This window comes from Oxyura jamaicensis, chromosome 5, assembly GCF_011077185.1.
Source record: "Oxyura jamaicensis isolate SHBP4307 breed ruddy duck chromosome 5, BPBGC_Ojam_1.0, whole genome shotgun sequence".
Lineage (NCBI taxonomy): Eukaryota > Metazoa > Chordata > Aves > Anseriformes > Anatidae > Oxyura > Oxyura jamaicensis.
The window spans coordinates 56,099,865-56,110,132 of record NC_048897.1 but is presented as its reverse complement, the minus strand read 5'-3'; the positions used below and the strand labels follow the sequence as shown (position 1 = coordinate 56,110,132).

Sequence of the window (10,268 nt, the reverse complement as noted above, 5' to 3'; positions counted from 1 at the left end):
AGAAAAGGAGAGAAAAGAAAAGAAAAGGAGAGAAAAGAAAAGGAGAGAAAAGAAAAGAAAAGAAAAGGAGAGAAAAGGAAAGAAAAGAAAAGGAAAGAAAAGGAAAGGAAAGAGGGAAAGGAAATTAAAGCCCGTTAAAAGTCTCTTTTAATCTGCAAGACTGCAAATTTGTGAAGATTGGTAAAGTTTTCCTTACAGAAAAGTCACATCCGATATTGGCACATTGAAATCAATGAAACGAATACAGGCAGACCTGTGGGCTAACAAAGCAGATTATTTGTTTAAAAAAGGCAAATCTGTTAACTGCTTTAACCGGGAGTGGGAAGGATCACGTGGTTAATGGACTGAAACAGCTATCGTGGCTCCTGATGGATGGGACTACATAGAGGGGCTTGACAAGCCGAAGAAAAATGGAGTGGCTGAGCGATAAACTAACCCCACGACGGGAACGCGCCGGGCTTTCTCCCCGCTTGATGCCGCGGGCTGGGAACGCGCGGGGCCGCGGCACACGCGGGTACTGCAGAGAGCCCGGGGGCGGCGAGGAGCGGGCGGCCCGGCCCAGCGGGCTCGGGAAGGAGCGGCCCCCCGGGGGCAGGCGGCCGGGGCCGCCCCGGCCTCGCAAACGGGCGCCGTGATGGATGTCCGACAAACGCACGTCTGCTGTGATGGATCGCACCTAAATCCGCGGGGCTTGGGAAGTGAACTGATATCGTTCTTACTGCGGAGTTGTTCTTTTTTTCTTTTTTTTTTTTTTTCTTTTTTTTTTATCCTGCATGGCAGGTAGAAGCGACCTACAAAAGTCAGATTCCAGTGGGAAGCTTTTGCATATAAAAACAAATTAAGTGACTTCAATCTCGAAGTATGTGTAATATCATTTGTCAGTATCCCTGGACACTATTATTCATTAGTGTGTCTGCACTGCTATTATGCTACTACAATGTCCTGCATATCAGCTCAGGAATTGTTAAACTCTCCTGCAGTTTCCCCATTTGCAATAGCAGCTCGTGCTGGTCTGTGCCAACTACGTTTTGCAATTCCACGAATTCTTCCTGTAATGCTGCTGTAATTAATTCCTCCAGGACCCTGATTTTTATTAGAAGTGCCCGCCCGATGCATTTACAGCAGGAGATTTCCCTTTAACTTTCTTTCTCTTGACAGTTCATTTATAAGAGCCTCCCCCACAATATCCACTTTTTCCCCTCCTTTGCTTTTTCATAAAGCAACACACTTATTCATCTTGTCACTAGCTAGCAGCCACTGTACTGCATGCGGCGGTCGGGTGACAGCGCCCCGAACAAGCCGCTGGCAGACCGGCGCAGCTGCGGAGCGGGGCGAAGCCCCAGACCGCTCCCCACACCTCCGCCCTCAGAGCCCCCTCCTGCCCTCGCCGCCCTACAGCCGCGCTTCGCCCCTCGCTTGGCACCTCTGCCATCAGCTCGGCGCTCCGCAGGCAGCCGCGCTGGGCTCCGCGCAAACCAGGACGTGGCCCCGGGACGTGGCCCCTGCCCCGCGCTGCGGGCAGAGGGGTCGGGGCGGGGGGGCGCGGCTCCCTCCCCAGCTGGGCGGAGCGGGGATCCGCCGTCCCGGAGCGATCGCATCCCCAGAAGCCCGGCGTTGGCCGCTGGTCTCCCGGGGAGGGCCGGGCACCGAGGAAGGAAGGATCGGGTGTCTCGCGCCTGACGCGTGACGGAGAGCAGGACACGGGCAGCTCCATCTGCGCCGCTTGGTATTGACAGCCCCCTAAGATGATCTCACGAACCTAACAGCCCCGCTCAGCATCTCTGCTTTGAATGAGGCTTGAGTTATGAGAAGGAAAGCGTGGTCTCTGGGGATGTGCCTGCGTTGGTTCCAATCTGAACCGCCGGCCCTCCAAATGGCCGCAAAGAAGACACTAAAAATAACTTATTTTCATTACGGAGATGCTTTTAAAGAGAAACGAGAGGAAGGGGGGGGGGAACGTTTCTACAACGGGGATTAATGTAAGTTGGAGTGGAATAAAAGGAAGTCAAAGCTGAGCAAAAAGGGAACTTAAAAGGAAACCAGTAGTAGATCATATAGAGTTTGTTTTGGCCTGCATCGCAGTATTACCGAGTTCTTGACCTCTGCGCAGAAAGAGCTATAATCTGAACCGAGACTCCTCCACTTTTAAAGTCTTTGTAAGTGTGACTCACAGTAAATTTTCAGCATCGGGCATGTTTACTACATTAAACAGCGCGAGGTAGAAAAGTTCACATCCTCGCCGTGACGGACCGGCCAGCGCCGGCCACGCGATGCCCGCCGGCCAGCGGGGCACGGCTGCAGCCGGTCCCGGCCCTTGCTCCTGTCCCTGTCCTTGTCCCTGCCCCAGCCCGGCCCCGGCCGCAGCGCTCCCTGGCAGCGGGGCGGGCTGCGCAGCGAGCGGCGAGCAAGAGCTGCCGGGGCGAGATTGCTGAGATGCTTTCGCTTCCAGCCCGAGAATTATGATCTCTCAGCTAGCGCTTCAAGCTCTCGCCTCCCTGGATGCTTTGCCTCGGTGCGGGAGACAAGGGAAAGGTCTCTAGGAGGAGCGGCCGGCCCGGCCTCACGGCTGTAGAGCGATGGCAGAGCGCGCCCGGGCTGCGAAAGCAAAACGGAGCTGCGCGATGGAACACGCCATAAATATGGCCGTAAGAACAAGTACAGAGATTCCGCTAACGCGGTTTGCGACAGAAAGAACGCGGCTGCTTTTCAGGCCGCTGGGAACGTGGCTGATGTCTCGCAGGGTAACCGGCCGTCCCTTTTCCTTGACAACACTTCCGATGAAGAACACTCGTGCGGTGGGAAAATCGCTTTTCCCCAGGCTTCCCCCCCAGAACACGTGGAGGTGGGGACGAGGGTCCCCGAGCTCCCCCACCTGTTCAGGCTGAGCTGTCGGAGAGGGCCTTGAACTGCAGGGGCTCTCCCTCCACCTGGAGCAAGTTCTGCCCTGATTTACACAGCCCACGCACATCAGTATTGGCTCCAGGGAGGTTTACGGGCTTAATCCGTATCTTACCGAGGCCAGCAGCAAACCTGCCGGAGAGCGAAGTCGGATGGAGGCCAAGGCCGAGATGAGATGGGCCCCACAGCAGGCGGGTTGGGGCCGTGCCGTGCCCAGCCGCGCTCGCTGCACGTCCCGACGCCTTCCTGCACGGAGGCAAGGCTGGAAGCACGGATCCCACCGGCCTCGCACCTCCCGGCATCGGGCTCGCTCCCCTACACGCGAAAATGCCCGCTCCGGGGGATGAGCGAGGAAAGTACCCGCCGGGCCTGGCTTTCCACAGCCCTTCGCCAGAACCGACGCTGCCCGCTGGGGAAAGGGGAGAGGCTTGGCGCTGGCTCCCCGTGAGGGTCCCGCTCTCGGGAGGAGCTGCGGCCTTCCCTTACACCTCGCCTCCCCGAGAGCCGGCGCCAAGGCGCGGAGCGGGGGCAGAGCCCCGGGGCCCGGCGGGGCCCGGCCCGCTCCCGGAGCGGCGGCTTGGAGCTGCCCTCCCGCCGCCTCCCCACAAATCATATTTATAGATTTCCCTGCGAGGCGAGCAATCTCTGCCACTTCGGCGCAGGAGTTCTCCCCGCCAATTATTCCGCAGGCTAATCTCTCTGGATAGGCTTCTTTCCTTCCTTCATTACCTCATTCCCTCCTTCCCTTGACGTCAACTCACGTTCATTAGAGAAGTGGCTTCTGGAAGTGACAGAATTTTGTTGTCCCGTGTCCAGTGTTGATTAATCAGAGATGATATGACCGGCCTCTAAGAGGAGCCGCTCGCGGCTTCCTTCGCAGAGGCATATTGTTTTGTGTGCTAGAGTTACTTAGCAACTCGAAGATACGGGACTGGCTCCAAGTTCACAAAAAGTTGAAGAATAAATTTTGGGGAACTTCTCTGCTCACTAAACACGTTGTAAAACTGTGAGAGGCGCGCCCAGCCCCCACGCCAGAGGGAAGAAAACGGGAAATCGCTCTTGCAACGGGCCCTTCTGTTTGTAAGGCCAGTTGGCACTTAGAGCAAAGCTCCAGATACACCTTTCTCCCGCCAAGGAAACCCCATACTTGTATTGCCCTGATCTCAGAAAACAACCTCTCTGCAGGCCGGTCCCCTCCACCCCTGGGAGCCATCGGGAGGGCTCCTGGTCTGCGTGCCGAAGCCTCCGGCCGCTCATCCCGTGCAGTCTACCCGCTCCCGCGTCCTCCCGGCGATAGAGGGGAGCGGGAGCGGGGGCTCCCGGTGCCGGGCAGGCCGCCGCCGCCTTTCCCCAGACGTGGCCGGGCCGCGCCGAGCGCAGGCTGCACCCAGAGGCGTGGAGCAGAAGTCGCGGGACGGGGACAGAGAGGCCAAGGGCACTTCACGGCCTCGGGCAGCGCGGGATGCTCTCCGGCAGGCGCCGGGCAGGGCTCCGCCGGGCTGCCCCGTGCCTCTCCTCTCGGCCCGGGCGGTAGGAAGAGCGCACTGGAGAAAATCCCAAATCCTGGGCGCCAGCGGGCCCTGAGCCAGGCGTGTGCCCGCTGCGCTCGGGCGGCTGGCACCTGCCGAGGGAGAGCGGCTCCCCGGAGCGGGGACCCGACCCCGGAAAGCTCGATGGAGCCGGGCTGGAGGGACAGCCTCTTCTTTCCTTTTCTTTTTTAACGTGTGCACCTTGTTGTGTCTTTTTTTTTTTTTTTTTTTTGATTTCTTTTTAGAGAAAGGGAAAACTGAACTCGTTTCCTCGCAGCGAAGATAAAGCTGCCGGAACGACACGCCAGGGAGAGACCCCGCCCGAGCACCCCGCGCGAACCGAGGGGAAGGCAGGCAGGCGGTACCTGTTGTAGGGGGTCCGGAGGAGAAGGGCCTGACTGCCCGTGCAGCTGTCCGTGGGGGTGTGGCAGCCGTACACCGGGGGAGGCACCGAGTACTGCTGATCCCCTGCAGAGGAAGCGGGAGAGAGTTAGCCCCCGCCGCGCCCTGCACTGGGGCAGCCCAGGCTCTGAGCCGGGCCCCGGCAGCAACGCCTGGAATTACCTAGCGAGGTCTGCTGGCTGATGGGGTCCTCGTGTTTGAAAGAGTGGTTTGTAAACTGGGCAGCGTGGTGAGACGGCGTGTGGCCGTAGCTCGGAGTCCCATCGAAAGCCACGGTGCTGTAACCTGCCGGAGAGAGCACAGCGGGGTTAGGGGGGTCAGGGGCCGCCCGGCCTGGAGCCCGCCGCCAGCCTCCCGCAGGGCGGCTCCACGCCGCCGTCGAGCAAGAGGCGCCGCCGAGGGCTGCCCCAGCTCCTGCCCCGGTGCTGCTGGGCACGGCGGGGGAAAAGCCGCGGCGTGGGTTTTGCCCTTCCTACGAGCTCCCCAGCACCCGCCGGGACCGCACTTGGGGGGCTGCGGACTCAGGGCGGTGCGGTGGGAGCCGGGGGGCGCGGGGCAGCCCCGCGGGAGAGGGGGGCCGGGCAGCCCGCTCCGAGGGGCGGACAGTCGGAAGTCTCGTTCGTGTTTAAAGAGAACAGATCGGCTTCGGTAATAAAAAGGATGTTTTCATTAATTGTTGCTCATATTAAAGAGGAAGATTCCCATCTGCTCTGTGTACTCCTCTGCCGTTTCCAATTTAGAAGTTACCCTTTAATCTCTCTTTTTTTTTTTTTTTTTTAAGAGCAGCTTTCTGAAGAGTCTGCAATAAAGAGGCGGAATGTTACATGCAAAAATAAAACTCCTCCTTTCAGCGAAAATTGCTCTCCAAAATAATAAACAGCCTATTTTGTTTCCTACACCGAGCAGATTCAGATGGAAAGAGACCACCTCTGCTGACCCCGGGCCGACACGAAATCGTAAATCAGGTGCTTGGACACCAACTTTCATTAATGACTTGGAGCTGGCTAAACAACTTCAGCTAAAAAAGTAATTACAAAGTAATATTATCTCAGAGGCTTCTCGGCTCGTCAGCATTTACCCCGAGAACCGAGCTCCTCCGAGAACCACTCTTCCAAAAAACCAAACCAAAACAAAAAAGCCCAGCGCGGGCTGGGAAAACAACCTAAACCAGCCACGAGCGCTCGCTCGCACGCTCCTCGCTCGCAGCCGACTTCTTGCAGCACGGGCATCCTCTGCAGCCCCGCCTGGGAGCGGCGGGTGGCCGGGGGATGGCTGTGTCAGCTGCTGCTAGGGGGGTGCTCGGCGCTGTACCCGCCGCAGATCGCTAACCACAGGGGCTTTGCCGAGATACCGAAATGGGGAGGCAGCAAAGGGAGCCGATTGTGGCTTCTCCGTTTTATTGTCTCTGCAGACAGATCCTGCGACATTACAGGGTTTAATTAACCTGCGGAATTGCGCAGGAGAAATTAAGGGAGCGATGGGGAGGGAAACCAAAACCAAACCAAAACCAACCAACCAACGACAACAACAAAAACTGAAGACTTTGTAACTTTCACCTTTGCGATGATTTTAAGCTGGCCCTAGCACTCTGGGGCCGGGGCTGAAGCGGGCTCACCCTCTCCCGGCCCAGGCTATCGCCCATGGCCCTGCCCTAGGAGCAGCGCAGAGCAGAGCGCCTTTCGCGGCGATGCGAGCAGCGTTGACAGGCCGGTACCTCACGGACTCCCATCCCACAGCTGTTTCTCGCTCCTTATCTCCTCCCTTAGCCCTCAGGGTAGAGGCTCAACCTTCAACTCCCTTTTTCCCTTCTGCCTTTTTTTTTTTTTAAAAAAAAAAACTTTCAGAAAACACTGACACTTTCTACGCTACTTTTGGCCCGGCGCAGACTTTTGGTGACCTTCAAAACTCAGCTCGGAGCAGTACGATGTTTTGGCCGCATTTTCCGGTGTTGCCTGACCCAAAGCTTCAGGAATGTGATAAGAAAGTTGAGTTCTGAACCGAGCTGCCGATAGTGAGGTCTCTTTAATTAGGGCGTTATCAGAGCCAGGCCTGATTAAAATGTGCTGAAAATAATTGAAAGTTGTACATCTGTTGGAGAACGGGGCCCGCTGGAGGAATCCAGTTGTTGGAGGAACCCAGCTGGATGAAAGAGACAGGCGAACGAGAAGAGGAAAACCGGGCAGAGTTTTCAAAGCCTCGGCTCCCTACCCCCACACCCCACTCCAGACTTGGCAGAAGTGTCATCGCAGAGCCAAGGTAACGTCTTTCCCACGGTCGGAAGAACCGGCTAGAAAACCAAGAAGAGTTCAACCTTGAGGAGACCGAAAGCAAGAACATTTCATCCATCCCCTCCTCCCCCCCCCCCAAAAAAAAAAAAAAAAAAAAAAAAACAGGGGAAAAAAATGAAAAGAAAAGAAGCATACACCCTTTGCCGAATTCCCTCTTGCCGCAGGAGCCGGCCGCATGTGGCTGCAGTGGCGGAGGCCGAGCCCCGGCGCTGCCCCGCGGCGACCGGAGGGATGCAGCCGCCCCGCAGCGCCCGCTCCACAGGACGCGCCTTGCCCCGGGCTCTTTCAGGGCTTCGGAGCACCGGAGACGGGCCGGGAGGTACGAGCAGCTCCTTCTGCAGACAAGTACCGCCGTCGGCACGGCTCCGCAGGCACACGCACCTGCACGGCCGCCGCGCCCGTAACGGGGCGCAACCGCAGGGCGCAGCTCGCTGGCTCGAGCCGGCAGCCGAGAGCCCGCAGCCTGCCGCTGTCCCGGGGAGACTGCGAGCTGGGGGCTGCGGAGGCTGCCCGCACTCAGCCATGCTCGGGGCAAGGCCGCCGCCAACGCGGGCGCCGTTGTCTCGTGCGTTAAAGGCTCCGCTTCCATTCGGGGTGGTTAGAAACGGGCCGGCTGTAATTCCCTCGCCCTCATGGTCACTATTTCTGCGCAGCGATTCAAAACCCTCTCGGATACCTGAAATCCTTTCGGATCTCCAAACCAAAACCGAACGGATGCTCCAAGCGACTTCCAGGCCTGCTGGGACCGCCACACGGCACTCCCGGGACTCGCCGCCCGCCCGGCGCGGCCGAGCCTCTCGCGGGTGCCGGGGATGCTGCCGGCCGGGCTGCGGCCCTGCCGCCCCGCTCCGCTCCGTCTTTTCCGACGCTGCAGCCCCACAGCTGGGCGACGGCGGGGACAGGGGTCGGGGGCGGTAGTGCCGGGGCAGCGGGACCGAGCTTCCCCTTCGATGCAAACGTCCCCTCGGGCCGCCCCCGCCGGGCTGCTCGGCGCTCCCGCCTGGCCGAGGCCTCCTCCCTCGCCCCCCGCCCGCCGAGGCGCAAGAGGACAGCCCGAAGCGACCGGCTCCCGCCGGGGCCATCTCCCTCGGCCCGGCCCTGCGGCATGGCCTGTCAGCGTACCTGCAGGCCTGAAGCCGTCCCCGAGCTGCGGGGCTGGGCTCCGGCCCGCTCCGGAGAGGTCCCCGGCGACCCCACGCCGGAGGCTCCGAGCCCGCGGCGACCGCTGCGGCCGGGCCTCGCAGCCCCGCCGCTCTCTCCCGCCCATTACCGAGCCAAGGGGCAGTGGCGGCCCCACGGCCCCGGGCCGGACAGTACGGGGCCGGAGCTCCACGACACGCAGCTCCGGGGCCGGCGGGAGCAGCGGGAACCACGGCCCGAAGGGCTTGCCCGAAGGGCAAGCGCTCTGCGGGCTCTGCCTCCTCCGGCGCGGTAGCACCAGCAGCAAGGAGAAGGAAGGGCCGGGGGCCGATAAGCCCCGTTCCTCCTGCGGGGCTGCCCCGAGCCGGCCCCGCAGCCCACGCGAGTTTGGCAGCACGGTGGCAGCGCGGGGTGCGCGGCGCCGCACAGCTGAGATGCTGAAAAGAAACCAAAAGCCGCCCCTGCGTGCGCAGCCCGGCCTGGGGAGGGTTCGGCGCTCCCGAGGTCAATTCTGTAAGAGGCGGACAAACGGCCCACGGCTTGCGGGGAAGCGGCTCGGGGCTCTCGCGGCTCTCCGGGGCCAGGCGGCCGCCGTGCCTGGCGGGGAGGTGGCGGGCAGGGCCGGTTCGCTCGACCCCGGCCGGCCGCCGCGGGCCCGCTGTTTGCATGCAGCGAGGCTACGCGGGTGCCCCCGGGGACGGCCCCCGAGGCCGGGGCGCCCGGCAGCGCTGCCCTTACCCTGGTTGCGGATGGCTTGCTGGCTCTCCAAGCAGTTGGGCAGGTAGGGCCCGTTGGGGAACATCCTAGCCTGGCTGGAGGGCGGCTGGCTGGGCGGCGGGGCGCCGAAGGGCCCGTAGCGGCAAGCCCCGGCCGTGCCCGTGAACTGGCCGGAGAAGTGGACGGTGAAAGCGCTCAGGTACTGCTCCTCGTGCGGGTCCGACCCGTTCCAGCTCGGCTCCTGCTTGATGAAGGAGTGCGGCCCCAGCGAGCCATAGGAGGCCCCCGGGGGGAAGTCCAGGACGGGAGCCCACTGCGCCGCGCTGCTCACCGGCATGGTGCAGTTGCTGTTGCCCGGCAAAGAGGGCACGGAGGGCAGCAGCGCGTTGAGGTCTCGGACGTCGGACCCCATCTGCTCGCAGACTTTCTGCCTGCCGCCGGGCAGCCAGTCTCCCGCCGGGCCGCACTTGTTCCAGGACACCTGGCCCCTGCCTGCCAAGCCGGAGGCCGGCTCCGGCTGCAGGCACCAGGCCGGAGAGCTCAGCCCTTTGGGGGAGGTTTGCTCCGCGACGCAGCTCCCCGGGTCCAGCCCTGCGGGAGCCGGCAGCAGCGACAGGGCGAGGTTGTTCTCCAGGATCGCCTCCGGGGTCGCGCCCGCTCGCAGCGCAGGGCGGTCGGCGTGAGTGCGTGGCTGTGTGTCTGCGTGGCTGTGTGTCCGCCCGGCCGTCTGTCCGCCCGTGCGTGTGCGTGCTGGGGGGGCACAGCCGCCTCACACGCCTCACCTCGGATGCCTGCTCGCCCTCAACTTTGCAAAGCTCAAATAGAGGCGCTTGCCGGGGAGGAGGAGTCAGCCACGCCGATCCTCCATTCACACAACCTCCGCCGAGGGGCTGCCCACAACCCGCTCTGCTGCACCGAGCCAGGCCAGGCACGGGGGGGAGGGGGCCGCGCGAGCTGGGGACGGAGGGGGAGAGGTTACCGAGGGAGAATATATCTCCCCTACACATCACTCCCACCCTTCCTCTGGTGCAAGCGCCACTAAATCTCACCCTAACATCCCTTCGCTTTAGGAGACTTGGCGAGACTGTTAGAGGGATCCAGGTGGCCAGTAAGTACGTGCTGGACGACTTCCCCTGCCAGCTCTGCTCGTGGCCCGGGGGACTCCCGAGGGCGGCGGGGTCGCGGGCCCCGGGGAACGCGTGGAGAAGCCGCCGCCCTTGCAGGATCGAGGGGAAGTGACCCAGCCCGGGTCGGGCGGACCCAGCGAGGGGAAAGTGTCTTTCCAGGTGCCTCT

General features: G+C 61.5%; 1 protein-coding gene across 12 annotated transcripts in view; it reads right to left on the bottom strand.

Annotated features, from left to right (window-relative positions):
* The window catches only part of WT1 (WT1 transcription factor), an 86,037-nt gene that overhangs the window by 26,223 nt on the left and 49,546 nt on the right, over positions 1-10,268 (bottom strand). For 3 of the 12 annotated variants that reach the window (XM_035328487.1, XM_035328484.1, XM_035328485.1), the window contains exons 1-4: positions 8,411-8,988; positions 7,854-8,215; positions 4,992-5,114; positions 4,793-4,895 (exon numbers count right to left, since the gene is read on the bottom strand). In XM_035328487.1, coding sequence (XP_035184378.1) covers positions 4,793-4,895; positions 4,992-5,114; positions 7,854-8,215; positions 8,411-8,925 — 1,103 coding nt within the window. In that variant the 5' untranslated portion in view covers positions 8,926-8,988. The other 9 variants (XM_035328491.1, XM_035328492.1, XM_035328496.1 and 6 more) reach the window with 6 other exon arrangements.